The sequence below is a fragment of the Ctenocephalides felis genome, unplaced genomic scaffold (assembly GCF_003426905.1).
Source record: "Ctenocephalides felis isolate EL2017-DRISC unplaced genomic scaffold, ASM342690v1 CF-g0.4_SCAFFOLD_00845, whole genome shotgun sequence".
NCBI classification, from domain to species: Eukaryota; Metazoa; Arthropoda; class Insecta; order Siphonaptera; family Pulicidae; genus Ctenocephalides; species Ctenocephalides felis.
In genome coordinates, this window is record NW_020536999.1 from 61,571,659 (window position 1) to 61,588,844 (window position 17,186).

The 17,186-nt window shown below is 26.9% G+C and overlaps 2 protein-coding genes across 2 annotated transcripts; one reads left to right on the forward strand and one right to left on the reverse strand.

Moving 5' to 3' along the window:
- Positions 1 to 2,695: 2,695 nt before the first annotated feature.
- On the reverse strand, positions 2,696 to 11,571 carry LOC113374654 (phosphatidylinositol 4-kinase type 2-alpha). The gene is made up of 9 exons (XM_026614633.1): positions 11,286 to 11,571; positions 9,651 to 9,769; positions 8,439 to 8,639; positions 8,160 to 8,291; positions 7,951 to 8,096; positions 7,508 to 7,613; positions 5,736 to 5,963; positions 3,477 to 3,616; positions 2,696 to 3,398 (listed from the first exon to the last, which is right to left on the reverse strand). The coding sequence occupies exons 1-9, from the start codon at positions 11,506 to 11,508 to the stop codon at positions 3,302 to 3,304; spliced, it is 1,392 nt and encodes a 463-aa protein (XP_026470418.1). The 5' UTR covers positions 11,509 to 11,571; the 3' UTR covers positions 2,696 to 3,301.
- A 2,252-nt stretch (positions 11,572 to 13,823) lies between these two features.
- On the forward strand, positions 13,824 to 15,697 carry LOC113363758 (copper transport protein ATOX1-like). The gene is made up of 3 exons (XM_026606243.1): positions 13,824 to 13,936; positions 13,993 to 14,074; positions 15,480 to 15,697. The coding sequence occupies exons 1-3, from the start codon at positions 13,928 to 13,930 to the stop codon at positions 15,611 to 15,613; spliced, it is 225 nt and encodes a 74-aa protein (XP_026462028.1). The 5' UTR covers positions 13,824 to 13,927; the 3' UTR covers positions 15,614 to 15,697.
- Positions 15,698 to 17,186: the final 1,489 nt, after the last annotated feature.

The following is a 17,186-nucleotide window of genomic DNA, read 5'->3' on the forward strand; positions in this document are numbered from 1 at the left end:
TTTAACTGCATAGAGACAAAACATCAAAGCGCGTAAGCGCCGCGCCGCCGTCTAACGGATAAGCATTGGTAAGGAACCCATAGGAATGTAAACAAAATTTATACTTATTAAAATCTCTATAAAATATCAGATAATTTGATGTGCATTTGTATAATGATCATTTTTGACCGCCAGATGGCATTTTTTTTACTTTTTTTACTAGAATTCCGAAACCGCTAGACCTGCCTTCAAGAAAATTTGATCAGTTCTTCATCTTGTTAATACAAGTAAAATGCTTTTTGAATTATTCAAATCGGACGCTCCGTTCTCTTAAAAACTGAGTTACTGTTTTTGGCACTTTTTGCCCCATATCTTCGGAACGACTAGACCTGCCTTCGCCAAAAACTAATCAGCACGTTTCCTTATCAATACGAATCGAATGTTTTTCAATTATTCAAATCGCTTTATCCGTGTCTCCGAAATCGTCGACGAAAATTTGTATCCGAACACACACACACACACACACACACACGCACACACACATACATCCATTTTTTTCTAAGGTATGCCAAAATATATTCAGACACCTTTGAAACGTAAAGATATATAAAAATTTTCATTTTCGATTTTTTCGCGATTACTATAACTTAGCCTACGGGAAGTTAAAAAAAAAATTGTACTTGTATTGACGGGCTGAAAGAACTCAATAAATTTTTGGGAAAGTAAATCTAGTAGATCTAGATAGCGGTTTCGGAGATAAAAAGAAAGTGTGAAAAATGCCATTTGGCGATCAAATATGATCATTAGACATTTGCACATTAAATTATCATATATTTCATAGAGATATTTTATTAAAAAGTTCAAATTTTGTTTACATTTCTATAGAATATATAATATATGGATTCAGTACCAATTGGTACAACTTAACAGTTTTACAATGTTTAACCAAAATAGCTATATATTTACAGAGTCATCACTTTGTAAAAAGAAATTAAATGTTTTCATAATTTTAAATTAATTTTAAAATTTAACAAAAAAATAATATAATTTTTTCAGAAACTTCAAAAAAAAACTTTTAATTTTTTTAAATTGCGGTATGGAAAGTTCTAGCAATTTGCCACGCACAGTTAAATTTTCAAAAATTAGATGAGGATTTTTGGCAAAAACGTTGACGCCATATTTGCACTCTTGCAGAAATGGCTCGACCGACCGTCTCGCAAAATATCTTTTAAATTTTTAAAATATCTAACGATTTTAATTTTAAAAATAAAATTTATAAAAGCAAATAAGATTTTCGGGCACAATGTTACGGGCACAAAAAAAATATAAGAAATTCTTACCTGTGCTGCCCTTTTTCACTGCGTCCCTGGTTAATCTCGTGCTTCGATTGAACGTTTTCAACACTTTCGTTGGCGGGGGTTGAAAAATCAAAAAAGTTTTGGCGTTTGCCATCTTCACCTGCTAGGGCATGTGTATTCAAATGGGTTTTTTTAACACTTTCACATGTACTGCTAATATCATCTCTCAACTTCTTCTCAGCTAAAGTTCTTTTTGTTTCATTATGAATATATTGTAGAAATTCTTTCTTAGCTTCCCTTGCTATTTGATAGCGTCTTGATGGAGTTAATGCCCAGTAAGGCTTACGTCCTTGGCGTTTTTTCCAAATAGGTTCCGCCATTTTAACAGTTCAATAAAAATAGAAAAAAGAAATTAAAGTTATATTAACAATTTGATGTTGTTCGCAAGAGCTTATATCGAAAAGTAACTGTTAAAAATATGTCCATGCCAAATTTTTGATTGGTATTACCAGAAGTGAATTTATAAAATGTCAAGTACTCAAAAAAGATGGCTGCCAGGCTGCCATGCTTATTTATCTATGGCTGCCAAATTGAGAGTTGGCAGTTGGCACTTCTTGTCCCGTATCTTTGAAACGACCGGAACTGCCTCTGACAAAAACTAATCTGCACTTCTGCACTTTTTCATCAATACGAATTGAATGTTTCTTGAATTAATCAATCCGGTTGATCCGTGTTCACAAAATCGTCGACAAAAATTTGTATCCGCAACACACAAGCATACATCCATCAATTTTTTCTAAGTTATGCCAACATGATCAGAAACCTTTGAAATAAAAAGATACACAAAAATTTTCATTTTACATTTTTTTGCGATTACTATAACTTATCCTATGGGAACTTAAATATGAATTTTATCTAAATACACATAAAATAATTGAAAAAATATTCCTATCAATCTGTTACTGCTGTTACTGGTCATCATGACAAACTTATTTTTTTTAATTAATGAGAAATATATAATTATAAACTTATTTTATTCTGCATCAAAACCAAACGAACCTCTGCTTTTGTTATATTTGCAGTGTTTTAGCATATTTATATTCACAATAATAACTGAACTGTTTAATGTTTATTAAAATCAATTAAAAATAGATAATTAATGTGTCACAGTAGCTTGGTGCAAATATTATTATATTGCCTCTAGTTCCAACAGGAATAATAACGTCCTTTTCCCATTGTTGTTACTCAAAACGTTTAGTCATTCAAAACGTTTTGTAAAAGGTTACGATATTCACTAAATAATTTATTTTAACAAAACAAAATTTACCTAATCATATCTATATTTTTTCACAAAAATAAATGAGGTACATTTTATATAAATTAAAATTCATAGAAATACAGTAGTCTATGAAATAGGGATTAGCACTTAGGTAGAGGGATAGAAGAAATTAATTATGTGACTCAAGCTCCGACTAAAAAGTGCAGTTAGTAGATAGACTTTTCAGGGCTGTAAGTTACAAATACAGATTTATAACTTTAAAATATTACAATATTAATTATTTTGTCTTCGTGTTGTATACTAAAAATATATTATTACACTATCATATATAATAAAAATCATCTGTAAGTTTAGTGCCTAATGAGATGATGCATCAATACCCAAGTCTAATCCTATATTTTATATATTATGTACATATAAAAGGTTTCTATTCACAATTATTCATCTATATTGGCTAAGAATTATATGAAAATATATTTACGATATAAAAGCTTAAAATGTTTCACAAATTCAACACATAATAATACCTACAAAATATAAATAACAATGCAATAAAACTAAATATTAAAATTCCTATGTCATAGTCGTAGGCTTAATTTCATGTGAAATTCATTTTAAAGATATAAATTCTGCCTTTTAGATTATGGCCCCTCAAAATCTATTCTACATTACTTATCACATATATACACAGGTGGAACATTAATATTTATAATTTAACAGTTTAATTATTTGATATCGAGGCTACTTAACACCATGAAAAGAATGGGCTCTTGTTTTGGAAGCGCTGAGTAAAGGTGTCACTAAATGAGAAAAATCTTGATGATGCTGCATTACCTTTTGATCTAAATGAAAAATAATTGGTCATTTAATTTATGGTTCATATTTTTTTTTATAATCATTGAATTGATTTTTAATTTTACCTTTCTACAATGACTGCAGGCATTTGAACCAACTGCACTGGACTCTTACCATCACGTAGTGCTTGTGTTAAGTTCAATATTTGTCCTCGCATCACGGACATTTGTTTCTCAAATAGGCTTTTATCAAATCCTTTATCTTGCTATAATGCATAAAAAACAAACAAAATTAAACTAACAAAAAACTTAGCAAGTTTTAGAAATATTAGTAATGTTTATATGGTAATGCAAAAAATGAATGTGGTATAAAAATTAACTCTACTAAATTAAAAATGATTATTGAAATTAAGAAAAGATTTATAACATTTTTCATCTTTCTCAAATAACTTGATTTTCATTTGGCACTTTATAATTTGTTTACAATGGTAAAAACTGGATAAAATTTCCTAAACTTTTATAAAAACTATTATTTACACTTAAAACCATAGAAACAGTAATTGGCAATGATTCGTGTTTATCAACCACTTCAAATTGATAAATAAAATTCTATAACCACCCTTAATAAGCAAACTATTGTTCTAAAAGTAATATTGGATATTAAAAACTAGCTAAAATGTTGGGAAATCGTTGGTAGACAAGGATAAAAATTTAAGAAATCTAATTTAAGAGTCTAAACATAAAAGTGCAACTTTAATGCTATCAAAATTCATTATTTTATTTACAATTACGATATTTAAGTGTAAATATTAGTTTTTATTAGATTTTGTCTAGTTTTTATTAATGTAAAAAAATGTAATGTACGAAATGAAAATTAAGTTATTTAAAATTTGGAAAAAAGTAAAAAATGTTCTAAATCCACATATTGTAAATTAACATAACACAAAAATTTACTTTTCAATCTACTAATCATTCAAAATTTCAATATCCAAGAGTATATAACAGTTTTTATTAGATTTAAGTAAATTTTATGTAGTTTTTATTCATGTAAAAAATCATAATGTTGAATACGCAAATAGTTGAGAAAAAGTAAAAAATGTTTTAATATACATGTAATGTAAATTATCAAAATTCTGAAATCCGCATTTCAACAACAAATTATTTAGAATTTCAAGCGTATATAAAAGTTTTTACTAAATTTTTGTAAATGTATATTAAACAAAGTGTCTAGGGAAAATTATCAGAAAAATGTTTCAACAATTTTTGTATAAAATTTCATTATGTAAATATTCGGCAATTTCACTAGATTTAATCAAATTTTTCTAGCTTTTACTAATGCATACAAATTAAAATGTACGGAATGAAATAAGTCATTTAGAAATTTAAAAACAAATACATATTGCTAATAATCAAAATAATAAAAATACTAAATATTGTTCTAATATCAAATATACTAAAATCAATTGTATTTAAACAAAAATTATCAGCTAACTCCTTCAATATCATATGCTAACTGATTTTAATACATTAATTTCCATTGTCAGTCTCATATATTTTTAATAGTATTTTTCCAGAAATTTTGGAATTACTATTTTTTTCATTTACTGGCCTCCAGTTTTCAACTTTCTTTAGGGTGAGTTATAATAATATTAATGGGTGGTAATGCCCTGAGGCAGATTCGTGAGCAGAGTAAAACTCCAACTCGATTCAGGAAAGAAATGGTTTCCATTCCCATTTCACATCGCAGTGCGCAGGATGAGCTTATTTTCAATTGGAAACATATTTTTGGTATATATTTTCAAGTTAAAACGGACATCGCGCAGGGTAAGTTATAGTAATTAATAATTTTTTCATTAAAAATTTCATAAATTTGTTTGTTTTAGGGATCATTCAAGTATTACATAAGCAGATTTAGTACAATTATTTACCCCCCCCCCATCCCCCTTTGTCAGCAAAAATAAGCAAAGCTGTCACCAAAATGTCACCCAAAATAAGAAATCAATAACCCTCCCGCCCCCCTATAGTGCTTACGTAATACTTGAATGGCCCCTCATAATATTTAAAAGCCATGCTACAAGTAGTATAATTATAGTAATCCGATTCACAAAAAAAAAAAATAGATTCTGAATCATTAAATTAATAATCATGTTAAAAACAAATATTAAGTTAAAAAATAATTATAATATTTTAGCCTGTTAAATAACAATTTAGTAACTATCTATTGATTGGAACTACAAGTTGCATAATTCGTTTCAGTTTGATTTGATTTAGAAAACGCTCAACTCGCGATAGACTTGATGCAAGTTGTATACAACCAACTGATTCTATTCAGACAATTATAGACTTAGTTTGAATTATTTGAATAATTTGATTCCAAGAACTTACCTTAAACAAAATATATAGTTCATCACATAATTCTTGTACAAAGTTCATATCACTAAGCAGAGGTAGAACTCTATCTCTAGTATCTTGGCTGAAAGGCACCTTTGCTTGGGGCAGCCAAGCCCAGTGATATGGATACGCTCTCCAGCTGTCTGGATGTTTGAAAGGGAATGCCAGGCCATTGTCGATGGCCGCTATTGAAATTTCAGGCAACTGCACTAAATTCCAATCCTGAGATAAAAAAGTAAACAATTATGAATGTCATGCTATTTTAATAAATAAATTTAAATTACATATATCATACAAATTTACTAATAAACTGACATTCGAGCCGCCAAAAGGGCTAATAGTTACTTCAATACACGAGCAAAATTCGAGACACAAGCTTTGAAAAAGGAAGAGTTTTTTAGAAAAATGTTAATAAAACAAAAATATGAAAAATTTCCTATGTGTAGTAACGATTTACCCACGCGAATTTATCGAGGATTATTTTAATGTTAGAAATTTTAACTGTACATTAATAGTTATTGTAATGTTGAATTCGCATTTTTCGCTTTTAAGTACGTTTACAAAAATAGTGACAATAAAAAGTAAATTAAAGAGTGAAATGATTGAAAAATATGAGAATGGCAAGGATGTACGAGCATAACACATTATAGATATGTACTGTGTTTAAACAGAAAAAGCTGATAAAGAGAATAACTACAGCTAAATATTTGAAATAATTTAAAAACATCTTTCTGAGCTCCAAAATGTTTGCATCAAAACCATCCCAAAAAGTTGCAACAGTTTGAGCATGGGAGTTGTTCAACAAAACATATCAAAAAATGAAAATTTTTTGCAATATAATGAAGGGACAAGAAAAAATATTCAAAATAATAAATTGTGAATTTTTTATTAATATTCAAAAAAAAATTAACAAAAATCGCTCTGCTGAAACAAATTATGGCATTTCAATGTATTGATATAAAAAAAATCGCTTCAAAATATGAGAAATTTGATATTCGAAGTACCACTGTATTAATATAAATAGAAGTGGGCATTTCTTTTCCATGGTATGATAAATAATGAAGTTGAAAATATTAATTATTTTGTCTTTGTCTTGTATACTAAAAATATATTATTACACTATCACATATAATAAAAATCATCAGTAAGTTTAGTGTCTAATGAGTCCAACTTACCAAAAACTGCTCTGCAGAAACGAATTAATGGCATTTCAAAGTATTGATATGAGAAAAATTGCTTCAAAATATGAAAGATTCGATATTTGGAGTATTAATGACTGCATTAATATAGAAGTCGTCATTTCTTTTCAAGAGTATGATGAATAATGAAATTGAAAAAATGCTGCTACTTATAGATTTCTGATCTACTAGAAAATTGATAATGAATATTGGAAAAATTCAAATACTATTCAATTGTAAAATTTATTTTCATGAATTTTGACAGATCTCATTTATTAAAATGATAATAATTAAAGCGCTTTAATTATAAAAATACACAAAAAAGCAGCCAAAATGTAAAAGTGTGAAAGGTATCATATCATAAATTTGATTCAAATCATTTAGTTCATAATAAAGAATGCTTGTTTACTCAAAATACTAAATATTTAATATGTTTAATTAAATTAATTCTTTCTAAATTAATTCTTAATAAATGAAACTATCACACAACTTTCTTGGATAATTATTCAGCATATAATTTTTCAAAAAATATGTTGTTTTTTAAACAATTTGAAAACACTATTTTTATAATATATTTAAATCACTTACAGTTGCTTCATTGAGTTCAACTCTAGTTTTGGTCCCACTAGGAGTATTAACTATAGCAGGCTGCTCATATTTGATAAGCCAGTTATCATTGCCACGATCAGTATTTCTATTAAATTATAATATAATAATATTAATTAACATTATATATAATCGACATGTTTAAAATTATATTATCTACCAAATTTATAATAGTAGAAATGGTTCCGTATAAATAACTATATATTAAACTAGAAGTAATTGGCATTTTGCCTTTGCCTTTAAGTTACATGACCTTCCCAACAATAAGAAATACATTTAATGCAATAAAATATCAATACATTTGATTTCTTTGAGTGATATTGATTGCAGTCTTTGCAGTCTAAAAACAATCTAAAGTGACCATAAGTGCTAACACTGACTATATCTATTATATTATTTACTGAAAGTTTAGCAAATATACATACCTTATGATATAATCCAATATAACAAGTTTTTCAAACTGCAACTGAAACTTATTAGCTAACCTGGCAGGAAGAGGTTCTTGTTCAAACCTTCTAAGCCAGTAATCTGCATCTTTATAACCTTCTACAAAAATTTGGAATGAGCCTGACTGAAAATTAATTTCGATTAATAAAATGTTACAAACTTATGATAAATTTAAATACAAACTTACCTTAGGTGGTAATCCTATTCTATTAAACCTTAAACCCATAGTAGGAAATTGTTCTGTAATAGCTTTTTTGACTCTTGTTTTCTGCCGATCTATCCTTGGGTAGTTAAATGTTTCTGATACTAACCTCACAACCTACAAAGGAAGATACTTATTATAATACTCACAAACAAAAAATATTATAATAGTAATATTTATTCCAGAACAATAAAGAACGGAATTACATAAAAAAAAGTTAAGTAATATGATAGTAATTTTTGCTATAGTAATCAAAACTCATACTCTTGTCTTTGGCACCACTTTTAATCCAAGCTTGGCGTCGACTAAGCTGGCGCCAGCCTCTGATAAATATCCTTGATTTGGGATCAAACATGCTCGCCCAAAACAACAAGGGCAACACAGTTTATGCATCCATTTTGTCCATTTGGGATTCAGTCTTCCATAAGGTTCCTCATCTTTTGGCTTGAATACTCCAGTAATTTTCTGAAAATTTAATAAAAATATATTTTTTTGTGGCATTTAGAAACAAAGATTCTGAAATGTATGTTATTGAAAATGTTTAAGAAGCAGAGTTCATGTGATTTATTAAAACTATGTAGTTTGTCTGAATCACACCAAAATTTAATACTAACGCTTCACATATCAACTCCCCATGTGATTCAGCTTAATCTATGCTCATTGGCAGATTCAAATTTCAATCATTGAAATTCAAAAGCGATATAGAGCAACAATTTTATAACCATGCGCTTTGTCATTTAAAAATATAAGTAAATGAAACCATAAGCATTATTTCTAGGTATATCAGTATTAAGTAATATATTTTAATAAAAAATATATTATTTGCAATCATATGATAGCATACACATTACATTGATAAACGAAATTAAAAAACCTTTCAATTTATTCAATAACTTTTTTGCAAATGATTAAAGCAAATCAAAACCCTATAATCATTAATATATATTCCCTATAATCATTAATATAATATAAATATTTGGATGCACTTTGGAATTAATGTGCATGTAATTGCAAATTAAGTCATAATGAAATGTGAATAAAATATTTGAATACTTTTAATTTAATTATTTTACTATAAAAACAAATAGTTTAAATTTTACTACAGTTAATGCAATATAACATGAACATACTTGTAAAAACAAATTTATACAGAATCTACATAATATCATAAGCCTTTGCATTTTATAAATTATTAATAAATGAAGTCATTTTCATGTTATTTCAAAAAATTAACAAGTATATGTATAAATACATGCATAATGCAGTTTAAACCACAAAACATGTATATCTAATTTGCTATTACTGAACAATGTTCCAGCGTTTCAAACTATTTGCTATTTATATAATTTAATTATTTTTAGTCTTATTTCTTATTTCAAACCACATTTACATAAATAACCCTTGATAGTTAATTACAATTAAACAATATTCAACATTTATGAGACTTTAATATTTAAATGCATTTTACACACATACCCCACTGGGATTTTTAACAAAATATGATCCACTTGATCCTTGATATATCCGTTCAGGATAAATTCCTTTATCAATAGCTAGTTCGGCTTGAAACACAAGATCACTGAATTGAGGGTCATCTATAAAAAAAAAAAACACAAAATTAATTATAACATAGTATTGGATATTTTAATTGTTTAGTTTTAATCAATCTAAGTATCTAAATTTTTACATTGATCCAAATCTACACTATAATAACAAAAGGTAAATGAATTTTAATTAAATGTCAAGTACATTGAACATAATAGAAAAAAGAAATTAAGAGGAAATGTAATATGGAGCGCAAGTAAAATATATAATGAACTGCCAATCGATATTAAGAACACCAGTGACGACAATAATTTCAAAAGGAGAATAAAGAAATATTGTAAGAAAATTGAAGAAGAAAAAGATTGAATAGATATTTAAAGATATTTTAATTATGATAAATATTATATTATTGTATAATAAAATAGACTCTTATACCAGACACCCCTGTCTGACTGAGATATGAAAATATTATATCAATAAATAAAAAAAGTATTAAATTTTGAATTATAACAGGAATGTAGAGATAGTAAAACCAAGGAAATATTAAAAACATTTAATATTTAATGGTACTCAAATAGATTACGGTGATTAGTATTAAAACTATACCATACAAATACCAAACCTCTATGTAATTTATTAAAACTATGTAATTTGTCTGAATCACACCAAAATTTAATACTAACACTTTACATATCAAATCCCCATGTGATTCAGCTTAATCTATGCTCATTGGCAGATTTAAATTTCAATCATTGAAATTCAAAAGCGATATAGAGCAACAATTTTATAACCATGCGCTTTGTCATCATCTATGTTAGTGTTATATATGCATAAAAATAATTTTGTTAATGAAAATCTCAAAACACATTACAAGAAATAAAAATATCTTACTCGTTCTTGTTTACACGAGAAAATCTAAATTAAATCACTCATATATCAAAGAAATACAAGTTGGACCCAATTTTTAGTTTATAACTAATTAAAGAAAGTACTCAAAATATAAAAGATTATAAATATATGTACAATTTAGAAAATAATTCAGAAAATAATTTATTAACATTCTTTACACTGATAAAAATGGAACTCAAAAATGGTAAAAAGAAATTGTATTTGTATTCACATTGGACCAAGCTCGAAGGTCGTTCTAAAACAAGTGTCAATATTCAAAACAATATAATTATAAGATTTCTGCTAATAATATAGCATTTACTATTTTAATACTTAATGCGTTTTATTACTACATATTTCAATAGTACAGTATGTATTTCAATTTATATTACATCACGGCAAGACAAAATTTGATAGGTCCTAGCATTTATCGTACATCCAAATGATTACTAATTAATAAATAAAAAAGTAGGTAAAATATGATACTAATAGGACATTTAAAAGAACAATTGTTTCAAATCCATATGTACATATATACTTCCAAATACAAAAATTAAATTCTAAGCAAAAATTTAACTTGAAATTGTTACAAAGACCTTTTGAACATATAATAAACCAGTTATAAACGTTTATCTATTCAAAAACCATATGCCAATACTTCTACACAATTATTTGTACCTGGAAACTGGTTATATGAGACATCTAAATCGCGAGCCCCCAGAAGGGGCTGCGATTCTCTATTATCAGCAGAAGGATCCACAATGCCCTCAAAAACCACTTCGGGAACTAAATTGATTTCCTCTGTTGAACTGGACAATGATAAAACACTATCATCTACTTGCGTCACAACATCTATTTTGTTGCCGAAATCTATATTCAATAAAGTTTCTTCTGTATTCATTAGTGCAGTGGAAATTAATACTTGACAACATTTAATTCACTGTTGCCAATAATGATGGATATCACAATGATTTGGACAGATTAAATTCATTGTAGAAACATTTAAGTCAGAGTAAAAGAAATAGAAAAAATTATTTAGTTGCAGATGACTCATGTGTCAAAAAAATAATGACCCTGAGTATCAATGACAATTATCGGCATAGAGGATTTCAAGATGGTAGATGTACACTGTAAAAAATTTGCTACCATCAGAGCCACGTGCGGAATATTTTGAAACTAAGATTTTTTGTTTCTACTATTACTAATATTAATTATTGTAGGTTTTTCAATTAGATTATTATAAATACTGTAATATTGTCTAATATTCGTAAAAATTATATAAACTGAATTACAAAGTTAAAATCATTTACTTAAGTATTAAAGAGCTTTAGATCTTTAGTCAGAATTAAAATTAAAATCTGAATGATTTTAATCTGAAAAAAAAATTAAAGCAAATTTTTTTTCCAAAAGCAATTATTTTATTAAAACAAGCAAATAATTCTTTGAATCATTCAAATCGGACGCTTAGTTCTCTCAAAAACTGCTATTTTTTGCATATTTAGCTCTGTGTCCTCGAAATGGCTGGACCCGCCTTCGCCAAAAACTGAACACCTCTTTTCCCAATCATTACAAACTGAATGTTTTTTAGATCATCCAAGTCGGATACTCCCATAGACAAGTAATTACATACTTACATACAAATATTTATAAACATTCTCCGTTTTATCAAAAACTCGATTTATATTTTCTGCACTCTTTGCTTCGTATCGCCGTAACGGCTGGACCTGCCTTCGCAAAAAACTAATCAGCACATCTCCCTATCAATAGAACCAATTGATCCGTGCGCCCGAAAACGTGAACAAAAAATGCGGACATACAAAACACACACACGCACACACATCAATTTTTTCTGAGGTATGCCAAAATGAGCAAAAACCATCAAAACGTTAAGATATGCAAAAAATTTTCTACGGAAAGTTAAAAAAAAAACAATAAATTAAATATAAATGTTTAAAAATTATTCTGAAGCAAAAATAAATATATTTCACATTATAATGCGTTAACTTTTATCTGTATAATTATTTTTTTAAATTCAATTAAATTTTGTTAAATTTTATATTAATTGATATAGATAAATAAGTGTTAATTGATATCACGTTTACTTCGCTTACTGATTTTATTTCTGATTGTTATTTTTTTTAATAATAAACAATACAATCAATTAAGATTAATCGTTAATTTATATTTAATATATTTTTTCTCATTATAAATAATTTGTGTTAATTTAATAAATATATAAAATAATCAATTACATTACTAACTAAAGATAAAAGAAGAGTATTTGAACGTAACTTTATACATTTAAAAACTTATTTGATATTTTTCTTTCAATTCTAAAAAGATTATAAAATAAATAATAAATATAATATAAAAAGATTATTTGATATTTTTCTTTCAATTCTTTCTTTTCTTCAAATATTACTTAGTAGTTGAGCAACTCGATCTAGGCAAAAATATTTTTCAAATTTCATTTAAATAAAAAAAACATTAAGTAATTTATTTTACCCACTTTTGATTATAATATTATCAGATTATAATAAATCTTGCAGTAAATGAATGATAAAAATAATGTTAAAAATAATTATATGATTTATAATTATTTCAAACTAACTTTATTTGCTATTGCTTGGGTGGAGCGACTAGTGCGGATGCTGAGCATGCCATTACGGAGTGCAAAAAATGGGAAAAAGGTAGACAAGAACTATGGAAGGAGATAGTAAGGCAAAAAATTATCCTCTCAGCCAATTTTATAACATTATTGACAAAGAAAAGGATATATGGTGCACTATATAATTATATAAAATCAAATAAAATAAAAGTGTAAAGATAACTTATAAAATGTATATGAATAATGTACAATAATAATAAAAAAACTTCATTTCTCTTATATTTAAAAAAAGAACAATAAAATATTTCTGTTCGCACACTTTAAAAATTTATGAAACATGTTTATACAAAATATGTATGTTATAAATAATTCTATAAAATAAAAGAGGAGTTGATTTTAATATTTTGTTTTTTTTTTATAAATTTATTGAAAACCACTTTGCCAAGTATTTGAATTTTTAATTATATTTTACAAATAATTTTTATTTTAGTTAAAATTATTGTTAACTAATTTTAATCATTTCCTGAAGTATTCAACCCGGTGTATCTTTTTGAATATATCTATGGTTTACGCCACGATTTAATTCTGACAGTAGATAGCTTGTGTCACTTTGACAGTAGATAGTGGCTGTTTGTAAATTCTTGTTGTGATAAGTTATTATCGCTTGCCCTAAATAAATATTTAAATAGTAAAGTCCGACTAAACATTTAAAATGCCTGAGGTAAATGATTGTTAATATGTTGTAAATTATTAATATAATCAAACAATATTTTACAGATTAAAGAATACGAATTTAATGTCGAGATGACTTGTGAAGGGTGTTCCGGGGCCGTTGAAAGAGTTCTTGGTAAACTTAAAGGTAATTTGGAATACTTGTTTTATGAACTAAAACTTCAAGTTATTTTATGAATGCATTCTTCATTCAAATTCAGTTCATATGTCATACCCTAATTCTTTTCCTTCTATTTAAATCATCTAAATTTATCGTTCTTTGTAATAAATCAATTACTCCTTTTTCAATATCCTATTAGTTTCTAAAATGTGTCTGAAATTTTCTTCAGATTCTTGAATTATACTTACTTAGATTGTTAGAATGCAATAAAATTTTGAAAGTATGCCATTTCAAATAATAGAAAGTACATATATTTTTTATAGCAAGGTGGCGTGCAATTCATAAATTAATCAGTTAGTAACAGCAGGCATTAATTGAATATAAAAAGTCATATCCTTTGATTAACGTAATAATTAAATTCCAATCTATTAATTAAAAGTAATAAATACTTTACACTTTCATTTTCTCGAATGGAGAAATATTTGTAATGGCCAGCCATTGCGGATTTATTATAAATAATTTTATCATAAATTAAAATTTGTAATTGAATTATTGTTTACAAAATCATGCCGGTTCTGTATCTCTATGCACTGTTTATATGCATTCCATATTTAAAAAATTGTTAGTAATATACATTCTACGTATTACCACTTATGTTATTTATTATTTATTACAATTATTTTTATTTGTGCAATTTGCTTGATAATCAAATATTTGAGTAGTTTTGCAATGTGATGGAATAGTCTAATATGATAAAAGTTATGATGGTATACCAGAAATTGTTTTAAGATATCTGTGATGCATTCAAGTTTTTTGTCAATTATTAATTATTTTCATTAGATTAATTCAACAAAATCTATTGTTATGTATTAAGATTACACAGAGTTTAAAGTACACGGATTTTACTGATAATCATTAGTTCAAGTGGCTATCAAGACTTTTGATTGTAAATTATTATTACTATATTAATTTGATAGTCTTTAAATGGTTATTATAATTATTCAACAAAATATCTTCTTTACTTTCAATGTTTATATTAATTTGATAGTTTTTGAACGGTTATTATTATTATTCAACATATGTTTTCTTTACTCATTTCTCAGAGCTTTTCCAATATCGAAACAGGTAAATTTAAATTCAGTAAATCAATTCAAGCAACACATTGGTTTATTTTTTTCTGACATGAGCTCGGTTTTCTGATACTTTTAATAATAAGTATACTTCTTAATAAGTATTTCTTATACGACTGATTTATGCAAAAGTTTATTTTTTATATATATGTATAAAATATAAGCATCTTGTTGATCGGACGAATAATAATTACTTCCAAACAATCGGATACTTAAAATTTAAAACATATACTGAAGCAGGACTAAGCAACCTTTTTTTTTTTTGAAGAATTTGATTTTTATTTGAATTTATATATTTTTAGGTAAAGGTGTTGAAGATGTAGTAATAAACATGGCTGATCAAAAAGTTTGTGTAAAAGCTTCCTTATCATCAGATGAGTTATTGGAAGTTATAAAGAAGACTGGAAAAGCTACCTCTTTTGTGAAAGCCAAATAAGAAATATTACCATAGTATTAAACATGATAAATTTTAAACTTCAATTATGAGATTTGCTTGTTAATTTTATTGGTGATGAAAACGAAGGACTGATTTTATACAAGACTATAAATATGAATGTTTCTTATATGCAATATTTTTAACGTTATTTTTACTAAATGTTTTATTGATGGAATTTTTGTTTGTATGAAGTATAAATACATCTATTTTTAATTGTTAATATTTTATTTTTTATATTTATTGCACAATATACTAACAACAATTTTAGTACATGCTGGTGTTTCTTAATATCATATTATAGTATTATATACCATGAAAATATTACCCTGTATACATCTTTGCACGAAGCAATCATTAATATCATCTTTTCAACAGTTAATTAAATCTCTTAATTGGCTGAACAAATCAAATATTTTTTAAACCAACTAATTTGCTTTGTCTTGTAAGATATAATATCATTTAAAATAAGTGAGTGGCATTTTGCCTTGAGGCAAGTTGCACAAACTTTCTGAGCTTACAACTTTATCAATATATCAAATTATGAGTGATTTTATAAGTGTTCCGAGTTGATTTACAGCCGCCCAATATGAAAAACTATCGCAGATTATCAAATTTTATAAAAAAATGCTGACAGAGTATTTTTTAAAAGTGCAGCCGATTAATTCGCATTTTAATTAACCGTTTCCCGCTCTGGCGGCAAAATTCATATAACTCTCGGAATTTGTGAGTGGAAAGGGTTATTTTTTTAATTGAACTACTTTTCGTAGGACTATAATATTTTAGTATGTATGCAAGTACTCTATCGCCATACAAAGATTCATAAAAATCATCTCCAAGGGTTTCCAATGAAAGGGTCTATTTCTGGTCGTGTTTCCATACAGAATTGGCCCCACCCTGGTATTTAAATAATTTTGATGCCATTTTATAGGTATTTTCGAGAAAACTCTAAATACCAAAATTCACATCCGTAGCTCATCATTTGGCCGAGATATCAGTGAAAACATGTAAAAGTGCCCCCTTTTTTCAAATTCACTTTTTGTCGGAAATATGAGAGATATCGAAAAACTGTTCACGTCATTCTATTTGTGCTGATCTTGTCTATGTTGTTCATAACAATTAATGTGAAGAAATTATTTATTAGTGCGTGAAAAGGTGAAAATGATTTTTCATTTTCCATTTTCTACCAGTGCGGCTTTTTTGCCTATTTTTATATTAGTATCATTCGAAAGCTTGTACATTTTTCTTCTATTATTCCAAAATTCATTTAAATCTAAGTGTAACTTTGGGAGAAAAGTTGGAAAAACTTAAGCTAGTACGTTGCCGGTACAAGAACACTCATATAAAGTAGCTTTGCAAGAGCGACGAGCAAGCATAAGAAGCATAAGGCTCGTCGTTAGCGTGCGTCCCGACAAATTCTGTGTATAAGTATGGAAATATTTATGAAAAACCAAAATTTATTTATATCTTGTATATAAGTATATTCATTAGTCATAATAAAAAATCCAACGCGCCGAATAAAACAATAATTATTATTATTGGTTATTTTCATTTGCCGTATAAGTTCTGACTAATA